Consider the following 20,540-nt stretch of genomic DNA (forward strand, 5'->3'; position numbering starts at 1 on the left):
GATCAGTCTAATATCTTTATCATATTTAAAGCTGGTTGTACTGATGGCTCTGCCTTTTGACAGTGTGTTGGGGGAATTTTCCTCACTTTTTTGTATGCTTTGTAATTTTTTGTTGAAAACTGGACATCTTTTGTAGGTCGGTAGAGATATAGGCAGGGGCCTATCTGCAGAAAACAGCGCCTATAGCAATTAGTTTTAAATTGTTGAATGATCTCACAGCTGATGATGGGAACTGTGATGGCCAATAGAAACTACTCATTAGCACCCTCCTCAAGCAGCATGCCAGGCACACACCCTACCTGCCATACCTTATTTATGCCTTTGGACATAGGTAAATAGTTTTTATACCTGGAAATGGGCAAAACTTTCCAGGTGCTAGGCTTTTAGTTTGTGTATGAGTTAGGGGTGGAGAAGTTGATTCAATCTAGTTAGGAGTTGAGCTGCACAATGTAGATCTGTATAAATTAATGTCATTACTTTAAATCTTTCTATCTTTAATGGCACTTTAATTATACTTGTGCTGTAGTTCCAAACTGTATTCATAATAGTCTGTATACTTTAGATGTGGCTTGATACCTCTATGGTCTTCTCTCATCAGCTTACAAAGAGCCCTGTTTTGTGTATTCCCGAGTTGGGGGCAACCGAACACCCCTGAAGCAGCCCATGGATAACTGTGACAACACTTTGATGTTTGAAGCAAGGTTTGAGAGTGGTAATCTACAGAAGGTAGTCAAAGTGTAGGTTTTAATTGTTTTTATTTAAGAAGCTAGACTATCAACTAGCAGTTATTTTCTGTACACTGAAGTTCTTACTATACATAGCTGAACTGTAATTCCTTGAAATATAAATGTTAATGAGAGATTGTTGCAGGGATAGGAGGTGCAAAAAAAGGTTCTTAGTTCAAATAATTTTGAGAACTGTGAGTTTAATTTAAGCAGGTACTATATATTGCTAATATGCATTGTAACACACACACACACACACACACACACACACACAGTCCTTCTAAAACTTTTAATGGACTAGTTCTTGGGATGAGTGTTCCACAAAATATGCTTTAGGAACATGCTGCCCAAGGGCATTCTTCTTTTAAAAAGTTTATTTATTATTAAAAATTTAATAGATAAGTGGTATCTTGGGTGAAGGGTGAGACAGTACACCATACAGGAGAAACTAGCACAACTTGTACTAGGAAAGGTCATGGAAGCCCCACAGACACATCCAAACTCCCTGAGGGACTGAATTGCTGGGCGGAGGGCTCTGGGGACCATGGTGTCGGGAAACATCTAGCTCAACTGGCATGACACAGCTTATAAAGACAATGCTCTACATTCTACCTTGGTGAGTAGTGTCTGGGGTCTTAAAAGCCTGTGAGCGGCCATCTAAGATACTCCACTCGTCTCATCCCTTCGGGAGCAAGGGAGAATGAAGAGAACAGGATACAAGGAAAAGATTAGTCCAAAGGACTAATTGTCCACAGCTACCAAGGCCTCCACCAGACTGAGTCCAGTACAGCTAGATAGTGCCCGGCTACCACCACTGACTGCTCTGACCAGGATCACAACAGAGGGTTCTGGACAGAGCTGGAGAAGGATGTAGAGCATAATTCTAACTCACAAAAAAAGACCAGATTTACTGGCCTAAAGGAGACTGGAGAAACCCCGAGAGTATGGCCCCCAGACACCCTTTTAGCTCAGTGGTGAAGTTACCTCCGAGGTTCACAGTTCAGCCTGGGAGTGGACAGCCCCATAAAACCAAATGAGACTAACAAGGTACAGGAGTCCAATGACAAGGGTCAGAAGGCAGAAGGGGACAAGGAAGCTGGTGATAGGGAACCCAAGGTTGAGTAAGGATATTGTTGACGTGAGATTGTTAACCATTGTCATAGGGCAACATTTGTAGTAACTGTTAAATGAGAAACTATTTTGTTCTGTAAGCCTTCATCTTAAGTGAGAATAACAGCACAATTGGAAGAGCATAGTCAATGTCACTGAACTGTGTATGTAGAAATTTTTGAAATGGTGTATCTTTGGCTATGTGTATTTTCACCAAAAAAAAAAAAAGAGGTTGAGAAGTTAGAGGGTTGATATGTTGTGGGGTTGTTAACCAATGTTATAAAACAACATGTGTACTTCTGTTTCATGAGAAACTATTTGTTCTGTAAACCTTCACCTGAAGTACAATAAAAAAAAAAAAAAAACCTGAAAAAAAAATTTAAATATATGCTAAAGTAGAGAGAATACTACAACTCTATATTAACTATCATATAGCCATTACCTGGATTCAGCAGCTATCAAGATTTTGCAATGTTTATTTCATCTATTTCCAGGTCATTCTTTACAACTATACACACACGCATATACTAAGTGTATAGTGCTGATAGATTAGAAAGCTATTTGGTAAACAAAAAAGTCACAGCTAACCAGGTAAGATTACTATGTCTATAAGTACGATACCAATGAAATTATTTTTGCATTTATTTGAACATCTTCAATACAAACAGTTATCAAATACAGTCCTTGTCCACAAAGAGTTTAAATTTTTTTAATCTATGTGATCATATTCATGTATGTGTTTTAAAATATTTCTCAGTGATAGTTATCTTAGATCTCTACAATTAATCTCTAATAGAAAAGAGAAAAATATGTCTGGAGCAAAGAAACATTGGACTTTTGTTTTGTTTCAAGAATTCTTTGATCATTTCTTTTATAGGAAACATAATTGAGTTGAAATAATTTTTTATTAAATGCCCATGTTTTTATGTGTTCTCTTGAATTACAAAGGAATCCAAGGCTTTCTTTAGAATTAGCATAGAATTGGTTTCTCATCCAATAAAAGAATTTCAAAAGTTTATCTTTTGCAGTTACGTACTATTGGATACTGCTTAAACGAATGTGTCTTTTAAAAACTTTCTATGAACCGGTAAAAATAAAATATATTTCCTTATTTAATTTAAACCTGAATGTGTTCTTTACATTTTATGTGCTTGTTTCCTTTCTTTCTTATGTATTAGGGCAGAATATGAATACCAGTTGACTGTGCGCCCTGACCTCTTCACAAATAAACACACCCAGTGGTACTATTTCCAAGTCACTAATACCCAAGCAGGAATAGCCTACAGATTCACGATTGTCAACTTCACCAAGCCTGCTAGTCTCTACAATCGGGGTATGCGCCCGCTCTTCTATTCTGAAAAAGAAGCCAAGACTCATAATATTGGCTGGAAGAGGATAGGAGACCAAATCAAGTATTATAAGAACAATCTGGGGCAAGCTGGGCACCATTATTTCTCTCTTACATGGACATTTCAATTTCCACATGACAAAGATACCTGCTACTTTGCTCACTGTTATCCATATACTTACACCAACCTGCAAGATTACCTTTCTGGCATCAATAATGACCCAGTGCGATCAAAGTTTTGTAAAATCCGTGTCTTGTGCCATACGCTTGCCAGGAACATGGTATATGTTTTAACGATCACCACCCCCTTAAAGAACACTGAGCCGAGAAAACGCAAGGCCGTGATTTTGACCGCAAGAGTACATCCTGGAGAAACAAACAGCTCGTGGATCATGAAAGGCTTCCTAGATTATATTTTAGGAGACTCAAGTGATGCACAGTTGCTCCGGGACACTTTTATCTTCAAGGTGGTACCCATGCTGAATCCAGATGGTGTGATTGTGGGAAATTATCGGTGTTCCTTAGCTGGACGGGATTTAAACCGTAGCTATACATCTGTCCTAAAGGAATCTTTTCCTTCTGTTTGGTATACCCGGAACATGATCCGTAGGTAAAATAAGCCTCAAGTTACCTCCCTGCTTATTTAGTAAACTTGGTAGTAAGAATTTTGATCCCATAATCCCATTCCTTGAACTCTAGCTGTTCTTAAGAGAGAGTTTAACTATAGCTACTTTATTTTCCCCTCTACTCTCCCCAGCTCTGATTCCACAGCCTTCTGACATTATGCCGCTGGATTCACTAGCCTTCCTTTAAGCAACGAGACAGAATCTAGAATGTTTTGATGGTTTGAAACTAATGGATAAACTTGCATATCCCGAATTTGATATCTTGCTAAAGCTAATGTTAGGCCCTTGGGACCCTTGAATCCAATACATGTGAAAATGAGTTCTGCCTCACAGGAGCCTCTAGCACTGTTGATCATACATTGCTCTAGGAGTCTTTTGATTATTAGATTATATAGTTTATTTTATGAATATAGGTCTTATTTCCCCCTGGAAAATTTTGAATTGAACAGCTTTAAATTTTCCAAAGAATCTAGAACAGTAAAATGCACATAATATTTCAATATATTTTGAATGACTGTGTGAATTCCTTGATAGGTTTAGGTCATGACACTCTGGGATATGTCTGTGCTACAATAGAAAGACCTTCTGGAGTCAGGATGCCCATTCCAAGTTCAAAGCCTCTTAAGTTTTATGGTGGTTTATGGATTGGGCATGGACTCTGGAGTAAGTATATCAGATTGAAATCCCTCCTGTATCATTTACTAACTGTGTGACTTCAAGCGATTGAAAACCAATTTAAGTCTCAGTTTTGTCACCTGTAAAATGGGAATGATAATACCTACCTCACAGAAGGGAGGATTAAATGACAAAAATATTAAAGTGCCCAGAATAGGAGCTGGAACATTGAAAGCCCTAAATACACTCAGTGTGTTTCCTCAATGTAAAAAGAGAAAAAATAACATTAATTGGATTAGATATAGATATGAAAAATCTTTGTAAACTTTTTAGGATTATTCCAGTGTCACCCAGCTTTGGTATGAGGGCTCCCAGGGCAAGCCCAAGAGCCCTGTCTCAAGGCTGAGGACCCCAGGATACTTCCAGTCCCTCAGAGGAGCCATGGAGAGGCTTCTGGAGCACCTGGCATGGGTCTGATTATTTTAGGCTGTTCAGCCTCAACACTCACTTTCATGCTAATCCTTTTGTCTGCTTAGAAACATAGGGCATGAAGTGCAGATCCCCATGAGAGGGACTGAATCCTGGTTTTGTATCCATCATAAATGTGGTGCATTTATGATGTAACATCTGGGAAATGTTTAAGTGAGAAAAGAAAAACCCATGACCTCCTTCTTCTGTTGGGGATGGGAAAATTAAAAAAGGAACTGACTCAATGCACTGTGATATCTGGGATTGAATTCTGGGCTAGAAAAAGGACATTAGTGAAATCCAAATAAAGATGGGAGTTCAGTTAATAGTAATGTACCAATATTGGTTTCATAGTTTTTGACAGTGTATCGTGGGTATGTAATATGTTAACAGGAGAATTTGAGTGAGTGGTATACCGCAACTCTCTGTTCTATTTTTGCACTTTAATGTTAATCTAAAATTATTCCAAAATAAAGAGGTTTTTTTTTTTTTTTTTTTTCCCATAAAAGAGCTGGTGGGATGCCCATTAGAGGATGTATAATGTCTTCCTAAGACTCTTGGACATTGAGAGTCCTTGGTCTAACCAAGGTGGACTATAGGCCAAGGCCCCTTGGCTTGTCTGTATGGAAATTATTTGTTGTTGTTGTTAGGTGCCATCAAGTCAGTTCCGACTCATAGCAACCCCATATACAACAGAACAAAACACTGCCCGGTCCTGCGCCATCCTCACAATCATTGCTGTACTTGAGCCCTTTGTTGCCGCCACTGTGTCAATCCATCTCAGTGAGGTCTTCCTCTATTTTCCTGACCCTCTACTTTACCAAAATGATGTCCTTATCAGGGACTGATCCCTCCTGACAACAAGTCCAAAGTGTGTGAGACGTAGTCTCGCCATCCTTGCTTCTAAGGATCATTCTGGTTGTACTTCTTCCAAGGCAGATTTGTTCGTTCTTTTGGTAGTGCATGGTATATTCAATATTCTTCTCCAGCACCATAATTCAAAGCTGTCAATTCTTCTTCCATGTTCCTTATTCATCATCCATTTCACATGCATGTGAGGTGATTGAAACTACCATGGCTTGGGTGAGATGAACCTTAGTCTTCAAGGTGACATCTTTGATTTTCAACACTTCAAGAGGTCTTTTGCAGCAAATTTGCCGAGTGCAATGCGTTGTTTGATTTCTTGACCACTGCTTCCATTGTTGTTGATTGTGGATCCAAGTAAAATGAAATCCTTGACAACTTCAATCTTTTCTCTGTTTATCTCATGATGTTGCTTATTGGTCCAGTTGTGAGGATTTTTGTTTTCTTTATGTTGAGGTGTAATCCATACTGAAGGCTGTGGTCTTTTATATTCATCAGTAAGTGCTTCAAGTCCTCTTCACTTTCAGCAAGAAAAGTTGTCATCTGTATAACGCAGGTTGTTAATGAGTCTTCCTCCAATCCTGATGCCCCATTCTTCTTCATACAGTCCAGCTTCTCAGATTATTTGCTCAGCGTACAGATTGAATATGTATGGTGAAAGGATACAACCCTGATGCACAACTTTCCTGACTTTAAACCACGCAGTATTCCCTTGTTCTGTTCGATTGACTGCCTCTTAGTCTACATACAGGATCCTCCTGAGCACAATTAAGTGTTCTAGAATTCCCATTCTTTGCAATGTTACCCATAATTTGTTATGATCCACACAGTCAAATGCCTTTGCAGAGTCAATAAAACACAGGTAAACATCTTTCTGGTATTCTCTGCTTTCAGCCAGGATCCATCTGACATCAGCAATGAGAGCCTTCATTCCATGTCCTCTTCTGAATCCAGTTTGAATTTCTGGCAGTTCCCTGTCAATATACTGCTGCAGCCACTTTTGGATGATCTTCAGCAAAGTGTTACTTGCATGTGATATTAATGATATTATTAAATAATTTCCACATTCAGTTGGATCACCTTTCTTGGGAATAGGCATAAATATAGATCTCTTCCATTTGGTTGACCAGGTAAGTGTCTTCCAAATTTTTTGGCATAGATGAGTGAGCACTTCCAACACTGTATCTGTTTGTTGAAACATCTCAATTGGTATTCCATCAATTCCTGGAGCCTTGTTTTCACTGATGCCTTCAGTGCAGCTTGGACTTATTCCTTCAGCACCATTGGTTCCTGATCACATGCTACCTCCTAAAATGGTTGAATGTTGACCAATTGTTTTAGGTATAGTAACTCTGTGTATTCCTTCCATCTTTTTTTGATGCTTCCTGCATCGTTTCATATTTTCTCGGTAGAATCCTTCACTATTGCAACTCGAGGCTTGAATTGTTTATTCAGTTCTTTCAGCTTGAGAAGTGCTGAGCATGTTCTTCCCTTTCTATCTCCAGCTCTTCGCACTTGTCATTATAATACTTTACTTTGTCTTCTCAAGCCATCCTTTGAAATCTGTTCATTTTGTTTACTTCATCATTTCTTCCTTTGCTTTAGCTACTGGATGTTCAAAAGCAAGTTTCAGAGTCTCTTCTGACATCTCTTTTGGTCTTTTCTTTCGTTCCTATTTTTTAATGACCTCTTGCTTTCTTCATATAAGATGTCCTTGATGTCATTCCACAAGTTGTCTGGACTTCGGTCGTTAGTGTTCAGCACATCAAATCTATTCTTGAGATGATCTCTAAATTCAGGTGGTATATACTCAAGGTCATACTTTAGCTGTCGTAGACTTGTTCTAATTTTCTTCAGTTTCAACTTGAACTTGCACATGAGCAATTGATGGTCTGTTCCACAGTTGGCCCCTGGCCTTGTTCTGACTGATGATGTTGAGCTTTTCAATAGTCCAGACTAAGACAGACTAGGAAGAAGGACCTAGCAATCTACTTCTGGAAACAATTAGCCAGTGAAAACCTTATGAATAGCAGCAGAACATTGTCTGATATAGTGCCAGAAGGTGAGCTCTTCTGGTTGGAAGGCACACAAAATACAGCTGGGGAAGAGCTGCCACCTCAAAGTAGAGTCAACCTTAACGATGCGGATAGAGGTAAGCTTTTGGGACGTTCATTTGCTGATATGGCACAACTCAAAATGAGAAGAAACAGCTGCAAACATCCATTAATAATTGGGACGTGGAACGTACGAAGTATGAATCCAGGAAAATTGGAAACCATCAAAAATGAAATGGAATGCATAAACATCAATATCCTAGGCATTAGTGAGCTGAAATGGATTGGTATTGGCCATTTTCAATTGGACAATCATATGGTCTGCTATACCGGGAATGACAACTTCAAGAGGAATGGCATTGCAGTCATCGTCAAAAAGAACATTTCAAGATCTATCCTGAAGTACAACACTGTCAGTGATAGGATAACATCCCCATGCCTACAAGGAAGACCAGTTAATATGACTATTATCCAAATTTATGAACCAACCACTAAGGCCAAAGACGAAGAAATTGAATATTTTTACCAATTTCTGCAGTCTGAAATTGATCGAGCATGCAATCAGGATGCATTGATAATTACTGGTGATTGGAATGTGAAAGTTGGAAACAAAGAATAAGGATCGGTGGTTTGAAAATATGGCCTTGGGATAGAAACAATGCCGGAGATCGCATGATAGAATTTTGCAAGACCAACAACTTCTTCATAGCAAAACATTTTTTCATCAACATAAATGGCGACTATACAAATGGACCTCACCAGATGGAATACACAGGAATCAAATCGACTATATCTGTGGAAAGAGACAATGGAAATTATTTATCATGTCTCAATTCTTTTTGGGTTACCTTGTGAGAAGATTAAGGCAACAGTATACTCAGTAAGTTTCAGAAAGACTTCCAAGAAAGAGAAAAACCTCAATGCAATTAATAGTAGGCAGGTAAGTAGAATAAGAGGTCACATATATGTGGAAAGGTGAACATCTGTAAGTATATCTACAACTGAGTATATATAAAATACAGGTAGTCCCCGACTTATGACGTATTTGAGTTATGACAAACTGCACTTATGACCATCTTTTTTTGTACATCTTATCGTAGGTAATATGTACTACATACAGTGTTGCAGCAATAATTTGCTGATGTTATCATTCTCAGATGTTCACTCGCAGATGTTCAAAGATCAGATTTATAAAGATACTGACAGTAAAAGGTAATAATGATGAAAAAAAAAGGAGGTATTCGACTTCCATCAGAACCAGCTTACAAAGGAGTCGCCAGAACAGAACCCCGTCGTAAGTCAGGGACTACCTGTATACAAGAGTAAGAGAGTAGATCTTAGTATAAGATACTTAAAGTATCAGAAGTAAATAAATACTTCAGAACTTAGAAGTAGAAATTTCTTTTGATTCACTTATAAGAAATTGGAACATCATTAAAAAGAGGAATTTTTTGTTTAAAAATGTGCAGTATGTTTCATATTTAAGGAACCCTGGTGGCACAGTGATTAAGTACTTGGCTGCTAACCAAAAGATTGGCAGTTTGAACCCACCAGCAGCTCCACAGGAAAAAAGACCTGGCGATCTGCTCCCAAAAAGATTCCAAAAAATTTTAAAAAACGAACCTCTGCTGTTGAGTCAATTCCAACTCATAGTGACCCTGTAGGACAGAGTAGAACTGCCCCCGTATTGTTTCCAAGGCTGTAAATCTTTATGGAAGCAGACTGACACATCTTTCTCCAACGGAGCAGCTGGTGGCTGCCGACATTTTATTTAGCAACCAAGGGCTTAACCACGGTGCCACCAGGCCTCCCCTTAAAGATTACAGCCTAGGAAACCCTATGGGGAAGTTCTGTTCTGTCCTACAGGGTCACTGAATCGGAATCAACTCAGCAGCAATGAGTTTTTTATGTTTCATATTTAAGGGCTTCACTTGATATTCATGTTTATAACCTAGTTTTCTAAAAACTTATAACTATCACTTAGTGGCTTTATGTCAGTTTTATGTTATCAGTTACAATGTATTGAGCACCAAGTGAGAACAGGGCAATAAATTAACGCATGTAGCTGATTTCAGTTTGGCATTTCACTATAATTTAAAATACTATTGTTTCTGACAGAAGCTATACTTTGAATCCTTTGGTTTTAGGTTTTAATAGTTTTGTTATAAAAGTAATCCATCTTATATTACTATAAATACCACTGATAACATTTTGGTATATATCCTTCCATATATAACAAATAATAAATGTAATTTTAATTATTTACATAATATAGTTATATTGCTATATAGTTTGGAAATATGAAAAAAAAGACAAAAATGCCCATAATCCCACCGCCTTACTACCACTATCACCTGTTTATCTTTTGAAAGCCTCCTGTATTAGTCATTCTCATCAACCAGTTTTTTGGCTTATTTTTGATGGTTGTAATATTCATTGAGTGCCTAAATTATACAGGCTAAGTGTTGCGCTCTTAAGAAATGTGTAAATAGCAAAAAGATGGAAACAACCTAGATGCCCATCAACAGATAAATGGAGAAACAAGCTATGGTACATACACACACACTGGAGTATTACACAACAATAAAGAACAATGATAAATCTGCGAAGCATCTCATAACGTGGATGAAATTGGACGATATTATGCCGAGTGAAATAAGTCAATCACCAGAGGACAAATACTGTATGAGACCACTACAGTAAAAACTCATGTAAAAGTTTACACACAAAAAGAAACAATCTTTGATGCCTATGAGGGATGGGTGGGTGGGGGGGAATAATAAATAGACAATAGATAAGTAATAACTTTGGTGAAGGGCAAGACAGTACACAATACTGGGGAAGCCAGCACAACATGTACAAGGAAAGGTCACAGAAACTCCATAGGCACATCCAAACTCCCTGAGGAACTAAATTGCTGTGCAGAGGGCTGTGGGAACCATGGTCTCGGGAACATCTAGCTCAATTGGCATAACATAGTTTATAAAGACATTGTTCTACCTTCTACCTTGGTGAGTATCATCTGGGGTCTTAAAAACCTGTGAGCAGCCATCTAAGATACTCCACTGGTCTCACCCCTTCGGGAGCAAGGGAGAATGAAGAAAACAAGATACAAGGGAAAGATTAGTCCAAAAGACTAATGGACCACAACTACCACAGCCTCCACCAGACTGAGTCCAATACAACTAGATGGTACCCTGCTACTATCACTGACTGCTCTGACAGGGATCACAAGAGAAAGCCCTGGACAGAGCTGGAAAAAAATGTAGAACAAAATTCTAACTCACAAAAAAAGACCAGACTTACTGGCCTGACAAAGACTGGAGAAACCCCAAGAGTATGGCCCCCGGACACCCTGTTAGCTCAGTAATGAAGTCACTCCTGAGGTTCATTCTTCAGCCAAAGATCAGACAGGCCCATAAAGCAAAATGAGACTAATGGGCACAACAGCCCAGGGACAAGGACTAGAAGGCAGGAGGGGACAGGAAAGCTGGTAATAGGGAACCCAAGGTCGAGAAGGGAGAGTGTTGACATGTTGTGGGGTTGTTAACCAATGTCATAAAACAATATGTGTACTAAGTGTTTAATGAGAAATTTCTTGTTCTGTAAACCTTCATCTAAAGTACAATAAAAAAAAAAGCAATACCACTTACAGTAGCCCCCAAAATGATAAAATACCGAGGAATAGACCTAATCACAGATATTAAAAAAAAAAAAGTGTAATAATTTCTTTAAAATATGTATTAGCCAAAAGGTCAACAGTTACTGTAAAGCAAAGATGAGAAGATAAGGGGGCAGGGAAACTAAAGCATTGGAAATGGAACAACCAGAATGCAATTAAAGAGAACACTGACACGTTGTGAAAACTGTAACTAATGTCGCTGAACAATTTGTATAGAAATTGTCATATGGGAACCTAATTTGCTGTGTAAATTTTCACCAAAAACACAGTAAAATATTATTTTAAAATGTATATATTTATTAGAATTTTACCAGGGGAAAAAAAATCAATTTAAGCTTTGGTACCATTCTTCTCAAAATGATACTTAGTTGCCACTTTAATCAAAGGTTAGATACTAACTGGCTTCAGCACCAAGTCATCAACTTTTTAATTATTCAACAAATATCAAGATACTTATTATGGGCCTAGCACTATTCTAGATGATTTGAAGCATTCCTCACCCTTTACAAGCTTAAATACCAAAAATATGAAAACTTGCACAGGCAAGTGTCAAGTAAATAGAACCAGTATTAAGTGCTGCAAGAGTTCAAAGTGAGAAAAATCTATGGGCTTGACTAGTTTGAGAGGAAGTGAGACTTGAGGTCAGTCTTGAAGGATGGGTTGAGGGGATAGTATTTGCAGATACAGAGATGAAGAGAGAAGATATTCCAGTCAGAAAGTAGAATCTATTTGAGAGATTCTGCTTTGTAATGGGCAAAGACCAAAGTGAACTCTTTTCTGTGTACAACAGAAAACCAGATAATAAAGCAGAGGGATCCTGGTAGAAGAAGTCTTGGAGTAAAGTTAAAAGGTATATTTGGGCTTTACCACAGAAGGCTAGAACATTTAGGCTTTACCTATAGTCGATAGGAATTTGTTGCAGATTTTTTAAAATTGTATATTAGTAATAACATGCAGTATAGATGAGAAGAGGGAGAAATGGAATGCTAAGATATAAGAAATTCTATTTCTTTGAATATTACACTTGTAAAAGCATAGTTGCACTCATAGAAGTAAAACACAGAGGCAAAATTTAGTAACTTGCTCTTTTTCTTCTCGGTAGATTGATGGAGAAACGAGAGGTTATTTTATACTGTGACCTGCATGGCCATAGTAGGAAAGAGAACATCTTCATGTACGGCTGTGATGGTAGTGACCGATCGAAAGCGTTGTATTTACAGCAACGAATCTTTCCACTTATGCTGAGCAAAAATTGTCCAGATAAAGTAAGCACCTTTTAAGATTTTAACTTGTCCTTTACTAAATGTTGTCCCTGTGGGGCAGTGGAATGGATGATCCTATTAAGCAAATTGCTTTTTTATTTAGATATTTTGAGTGCTTTATACAATTAATCATAAGAAAGCAATTATGTGGAATGTTTAGTAGGATTTTATGAAATAACCAATATTTCAAAAATCAAAATTAGAATGAGAAATGAATAAGATGTATTGTTATTTTTCACAGAGTGTAGAAATGTTGGCGTCACTTATTTACCATAATGTGAAAACTACTTTAGTCATTCTTTGGAAAAAATACCTAAAGATTTTAACATAGCACAGATAACTCCTTGAAACTTCCCCTTAAGTTATCTATCAGCCAATTCGCTTATAAAGGACTTGTTGGGAGATATCAATTGTCCTCTGGGGATGATTGGGAGCCCTGGTGGCACAGTGGTAAAGAGCTCGGCTGCTAACTATAAGATAGGCAATTCAAATCCACCAGTCATTCCTTGGAAACCCTATGGGGCAGTTCTACTCTGTCCTATAGGGTTGGCATGAATCAGAATTGACTCGACGGCAATGATTTTATTTGTTTGTTTGTTTGGAAATAATTGAGACTCAATGACATAAAAAGGAAAGGATGAGCTTGTAAGAATAACTATTTACAAAAAAGCACAGGTTTGTTGCCCAGATAGGACCCATCCTCTCAGAAAACCGGACTGGAAAGAGCAGCCCCATTCCTGAAGCTATTCCTATAAAGTTTACACTGTCAGTGCCCTTAAATATAGTTTATTACTTCTATAAAATGATCCCCTGTTACTAAAATATTTTAACATTGGTGCCATTGGCATAATTCTTAGGCTCTTAGATCTCTAACCTTTTGTGGTCTTAGATAAAATGGACCAATTTCTCAAAAACCACAAGGAACTGGCATGCAATTAAAACAGGTCTTCCACAGATTATAAAGGCTGCTTAAAGATACAGAGACTTCTATTTCTAGGTTTTCTCGTAAGTCTTTCCTACCAAAATCTCTGTGAAAATACACAATTATAATTGGAGACTTCAGATTCCTCTCACAGTAATCTACTAATAGTAGACATTAAGCAAGGATATATCCCTATATAAACTGGACTTCATCAAAATTAAAATCTTTTGCTCTTTAAAAGATCTTGTTAAGAGAATACAAAGACAAGCTACATATTAGAAGAAAATATTTGCAATTCCATATCTGACAACTTGTATCCAGAATAACTGAAAGTAACAAAACAAACAACCCAATTAAAAAATGGTCAGTAGTCTTGAATGCACACTTCATCAAAGAGGATATGTGATGACAAATAAGTACATTAAAAAAATTTAACATCATTAACCATTAGGAAATACAAATTAAAAATATGAGATATACCGCACACATATTAGGATGGCTAAATTAAAAAATACTGACAATTGCAAGTGCTATCAAGGATATGGAACAACTGAAACTCATACATGGCTGGTGGGATTACAAAATGGCAGAGCCACTCTGGAAGATAGTTTGGCAATTTTTTATAACATGTTCTAGAGAAAAGACACTCCAACTCTGTTAAAGTAAAATCGAAAGAGATTTATTGAAGCCAGGATACAATTGCAATGGGACATCGCAAAATCTCAGGCTAAAACTCATGGATCTCAGTGGAAAACAGGGAAGTTAGAAGTAATTATAGTGCTGAAGGGGGAAAATAAAAGTACAATATTTCTGATTGGTTTACAGTAATTAAGGTCAGTCAAAGGTGGGACAAAGTAAAGCATAATTTTTAACATTATTGGTTACATGAATACATTGATTGGCTAAAGGACATAATTGAAAGACATGGGATCAGGAGGGGGTTTCATGTTGGTTACAAAGCAGTGACATGACAGATATTTTCAGGAGTAGTTTGTTAACAATTACCTTGTTCAGAGCATTAGATCTCCAGAGGAGAATGGAAACAAAGAGTTTCCATGATGTATTACTTTTCCCTATGCATCAGAAAATTTGAGGAGACTGAGATCAAAACTTTCTATGAGGTGTTCACATTCTTTAGCCTAACCACAAAGAAACTCATTTCCTTAACGATAATAAGGGTTGGTTCCTAGGCAACAGAGGTAGAATCTGGGGGAAGGGTTCATGGAGCTTCTAGGCAGCCGTTAAAATCTAGGTGAAAGGTTATAGAGAGCCCTTAGAGTTAGCTTAGTCATTTTAGAAATAGGCCAGTTGCCCCTGTTTTAATTCTATATGCCTTATCTTTCCCTTCATTTGAGCAAGGATTTAGAAGAACATCCTTTGATCAACTTAAGAATCAGTTTCTTCTGCATGTACTTGACTTCAAATTATCATGGCTTTTACTACTCCTTAATGGTCACTTGAACCAGCAAGCATTTAAGACCCCAGATGTCACAAGATAGAAGTGGCCAGGCACCACTACATATTTTTACGTTGCTATAGGGGGGTTCTCATCTTCAGGGTGAACTGATCTCACGTCACCCACAAAACAGTAACTCATCTTCTGTGAGGTTTTTCTGGAAGTTGGGAAGCTTCAATCTTTTTCACCATGCTATTGCTGAGCAGTCATCCTCAGTGATCTTAGTGTAAGGAATGTATAGGGTGCGGCCAAATTTGAGGAACAGCCTGACCTACCATCAAATGACTAATCTAAGTCATGAAGCTTCTCTAGTTTGGGTTCTCAAATGCATTGTTGATATACATAATTCTCTGAGCATGAGATGAAGTGGGGTTTCCAGTTCTTATAGTAGATGTGCATCTTATAACACATTTTATGATTCCAGTAATAAGAACTATTATTATTAATATGATTAACCCAATTTGCAACAGAGATAGTAACCAAAAACATACACTATTGGGTAGTCCACTGAAGATATTAAAAAAAGAATGGTTAAGTCATAGAGGATATAGAATATAACCAGACAGCTTTTTGATGGATCTTAGCAATACCCTGTTTAACTTCTCCAGTGGTGTTAATCCAAGAGCAACATGAAATGTTGCCAATGGCACATACTCCTCCTTCTTGAGCTAAAAGGAAGTCCAGAGCTATTCTATTGTCCACTACTACCTTTACCAAGAATTCTAAAGATTTTTTGTTGTGCAGCTCTTCTATTGGCCACATCATCAGCAATTTGAGCCATAGTGGCACATAGATTGCAAATGGACAGTTCTAATTGCACAATCCCAAACCATGGCACAGTAGTGTGTAAAAAGGACCATCAACCTCCCAGGGAAACAGCTATGGGGATTATTCAAGAGGACAAGTTCTCTCTTCTGTATGGATATTAGTTTTAAATCACTGTTCCACAGTGCACTGTCACTGTATGAATGGATACCATGGGAACTCCTAGGGTCCCCAGAGTACGTTGGCTTAGCATATTCCAACCATCTAAACATGGCAAATTCAAGTATAGGGTGAATCATCTGACTTATTCCTGAAGCTTACTGATCCCCCACATAGGAAGACATATCAGATGGGGCACATAACGTACCTGCCCCAGTTTAAATATTAGGAAATGAGATGGACTGGTTGGCCCTATCAAGGCAGTTTGCAGTTAATGAGTCATTACAAATGGATAATCCTCCAAAGTCTTGTGGATCCAAGCACTGGGCACAAACCAGGAGATTTGGATTATTTTTAAGACGGTTATCTGCTACTGTGGGATAATACCAAGCATCGTTCATTTAAAAATTGCATGGAGTGGATGGAATAAAGCATTTTAACTATCCAGGGGTAATATTGAAACAGGGAGCTGATTGATAAGTTGACAATTCTGGAGGTAGCCATAATTTGACATGAATAGCCCACTTAGTCTTTCAAAATCAATAGTACAATTAGGTGTGAGCTTATAATCTAAGACTGGTACAGTGAAAGGATCAGTATGATCCTGTGTAGACTGAGGGGAAGAATGACATATCCAGCATTAGTTAAATTGCTAGCACTGACTACTGATTGAGTTAATTTGATAAAAGTATTTTCTTGCCAAGCAATAGAAAAAGGAGAAAATAATGGGATCAATACAATAATAGTGATCATAATTAAAACACAAAGACTAAGAAAAATAATACCCTAAACATCCAAAAATAAAAATAATAAGTATACCCGTAATTACTAGACAAAATCCAAGTATTTTAGGGGTTGCATAAATGTTTACCAAAAACCAATCCTAAGTGTATATTGTAAATACAAAATGGCTAAAGATAAAAGTATAGCTAGCAATATAGCACAAAGTTCAAATACTTCAGCTACTTGCATAATCTTGTTCCGTGATCTTGGGTAGGTGGTTCACTCTTGTCATTTGCTTTTCATCCGGGACTCTGCTTAAACTTTAAGTCCCTCAGTTGGCTGAACAGTCCAGGTAAGATCCTTTCTTCACCTGGGACAAGTGGATCTAGGCTTTAATCCCCTGTAATTTAGCAGTACAGGGGTTTGTTAAAAGGACAAAATAGAGTCCCTTCCACTTAGATTCAAGAGAATATTTTAGCTGGTGTCTTTTCCAAAAAGCAAAATCCCCAGGCATGACATCAGGTGCCTTAATCTGTTTCAGGGTCTAGTTATCAAAAGCTTCTTTTATCATAGAGACCTTTTCTTTTCCATAATAAAACAAAGCTTGACAGTATCTCAGTGAACCAGTCTGTAAAAGATTAGAATCATTAAAAGCTAAACCATACAGCAGATTCATGAGCTTTTCAGTAACAATTTCAAAAGAATTCAATTAATGGGGCCCAAAGAGAGTATCCCTTAAATTTAATAAAACCAAAGGGAGAACTTGGTCCCAAGATAGGCCAAAAGAAGAAATTAGTTTTGCTAATTGAGTTTTAATAATACCATTAACTCTTTCTACCAGTCCTGAAGACTGGGGATGATAAGGACAATGAAGCCTTGGAAAAATTGAGCAAATTTCTTTAATGACTTCGCCAGTAAAATGAGTACCCTGATCACTGCAGAGAGTCTTAGGGGCACCCCAGGTTAGGATAACATTTTCTAAAAGTTTCTTGGCTACAAAGCTGGCGGTTGCACACTTACTGGGGAAAGCCTCAATCCAATATGAAAATCTACAAACCATAACAAGAACATATTTATAGCCACAGGAAGGAGGCATCTGGACAAAGTCAATTTGCCATTCAATCATAATGCCAGTTGGCAAAGGATATTGACCCGGAGTGGGGCAATAAGGTTTGCCTGGATTAAATTGAGAGAGATAGGGAACTGTCTTGCTATCTGGTCTGCCACCTCCCAAAAATGTCCCCAATGATATTTGTTTGCTAATTCCAGTAATTTATCTCATGGTTATGTTTATGAATATCTTGAATCAATGAAAGGTGTAAGGATTTAGGCATCACCAACATTCAGAAGGGGGGAAGTCCCTCCCAATAATCTGTTCCGATTTAGTTTACAGTGCTCCTGCTGCCACATGTACTTTTCACTTTTTGGAGCCATAATCTGATGCCTTCTGAGGTAATGCCAGGTAGTTCCTGTAGGGGTAATTTCCTCAGCTAACAGATCCTCAGTAACTGCTGACTCATATGGTGAACAGGCTTTACAGGAACCATCTGCTTCCTTTCCAACTGCAGGAGCTTGGACTAAGTGGGGAGAGTCTAGTATTGGAGTTTGGAGAGGATTCTCAAAATCATAGTGAAGCACATAAACTACGGCTACTGAGCAAGTTGCCCAAAAATGTTGATTCAAACTATGGATCAGGTCATCAGTTTCCATAGGCCCGTAAATGTCCTGTAAAGCCTTGACCATAGGAACATACAAGCACCTTGGATGGATCAGCCTCTGATTTGGTCCAGTCCACAGACCAGGAGCAGGATCTTGAATACACCCAGACTGAGTCTAGGAGATGACTTCATCATCCAGGGCCAGCTTTAAGTAAGAGGCTAAGGAAGCCATAATTACTTGAGTATCAGAATCTTGGTCAAAATATTCCAACATTCCCTCCTTTGGGGCTTGATTAAGCAGGGAGCCAGAACCTGCTTGCTTGGCCGTGGCATCTGCCAAGTTATTGCCTTTAGCCTCTTCAGTTTGGGGCATGCTTTTTGGTTGATGAGCTTGTACTTTAACTACTGCTATTTCTGAGGGTACGCAAAAGGGTTTCTAAGAGGTCAGCAACTAAGAGACCATTTTTAATTTGGGTCCCGGAAGACGTTAGGAACCCCCTTTGCTTCCGTAATCAACTCTGAAACCTTACCTCAGGTCCATATAAAGTGTTACTGACTGTCCAGAAGTCAGTTTGCAGGCCCTGGTGAGTGCGATTAATTCAGCTTGCTGTGCTGAAGTAACTTCAGGAAGGGTGCCGCTTTCGGAGACTTCAGTGTATATTGTAGTGGTGTATCCTACCTGGTAATGAAAACTAGAAGGATCTGGCTTAAGGTAAGATCCATCAACAAAAAGAACTAAAGAGGGACTAGGGAGAGGGATTTCTTGTAAGTCTTGCCTGGGAGTTAACAGTTGGTTTGTTAAATCAAGGGACAATTGTGGGAAATAGAATAACCATCTTCTGGAAGAGGCAGTAAAGTTGCAAAGTTCAAGGAGTTAACTGTCTGTAACTGGACATTAACCAAAAAACCCAAACCCATTGCCTTCGAGTCAATTCCAACTCATAACAACCCTATAGGACAGAGTAGAACTGCCCCGTAGAGTTTCCAACGAGTGCCTGGTGGGTTTGAACTGCTGACCTTTTGGTTAGCAGATGTAGCTCTTAACCACTACACCAGAGTTTTCAACTGGACATTGGGGGCAGCCAAAAGAAGAACTTCATAAGAAGTCTGCTGGCTGAAAGGTGTTGCGTTAAAGCAGAATTCAGGGTACTGGTACAACGACAGACACATTGACCGATGGAACAGAATTGAGAACCCAGATGTAAATCCATCCACCTACGGTCACCTGATCTTCGATAAGGGCCCAAAGTCCATAAAATGGGGGAAAAGACAGTCTTTTTAACAAATGGTGCTGGCAAAACTGGATATCCATCTGCAAAAAAATGAAACAGGACCCATACCTCACGCCATATACAAAAACTACTTCAGAATGGATCAAAGACCTGAATATAAAGCCTAAAACTATAAAGTTCACAGAAGAAAATATAGGACCAACACTTCAGGCCTTAATACATGGCATTAACAGGGTACAAACCATAACCATCAACGCACAAACCCCAAAAGATAAGCTGTATAACTGGGATCTTCTAAAAATCAAACACCTGTGCTCTTCAAAAGACTTCACCAAAAGAGTAAAAAGAGAACCTACAGACTGGGAAGAAATTTTTGGACAGTACAAGTCAGACAAAGGTCTAATCTCCATAATCTACAAGAAAATCCAACACCTCTACAACAAAGAGACAAATAATCCTATTAAAAAATGGCAAAGGAAATGAACAGACACTTCACCAAAGAAGACATTCAAATGGCCAACAGAATAAAAAAGGAAATGCTCGCGATCACTGGCCATTAGAGAAATGCAAACTAAAACCACAATGAGATACCATCTCACCCCAGCGTTACTGGCACGAATGAAGAACACTGGAAATAACAAATGTTGGAGGGGCTGCGGGGAGATCAGAACTCTTATGCACTGCAGGTGGGAGTGCAAAATGATACAGCCATTTTGGAAAATGATATGGCGCTTCCTGATCCTAGGAATATATCTTAGAGAAATAAGAGTCGTCATTTTGGAAAATGATATGGCGCTTCCTCAGAAAGCTAGAAATAGACATACCATTCGATCCAGCAGTCCCACTCCTAGGAATATATCTTAGAGAAATA

General features: G+C 38.3%; 1 protein-coding gene across 1 annotated transcript in view; it reads left to right on the forward strand.

Moving 5' to 3' along the window:
• Window positions 1–20,540, forward strand: part of AGBL3 (AGBL carboxypeptidase 3) — an 81,401-nt gene that overhangs the window by 23,826 nt on the left and 37,035 nt on the right. The window contains exons 6-8 of the mRNA XM_023737133.1: window positions 599–737; window positions 3,014–3,793; window positions 12,595–12,757. Of these exons, the coding sequence (XP_023592901.1) occupies window positions 599–737; window positions 3,014–3,793; window positions 12,595–12,757 (1,082 nt within the window). The remainder of the gene's footprint in view (window positions 1–598; window positions 738–3,013; window positions 3,794–12,594; window positions 12,758–20,540) is intronic.

Source organism: Trichechus manatus, unplaced genomic scaffold (assembly GCF_000243295.1).
Source record: "Trichechus manatus latirostris isolate Lorelei unplaced genomic scaffold, TriManLat1.0 scaffold00097, whole genome shotgun sequence".
Classification (NCBI taxonomy): Eukaryota; Metazoa; Chordata; class Mammalia; order Sirenia; family Trichechidae; genus Trichechus; species Trichechus manatus.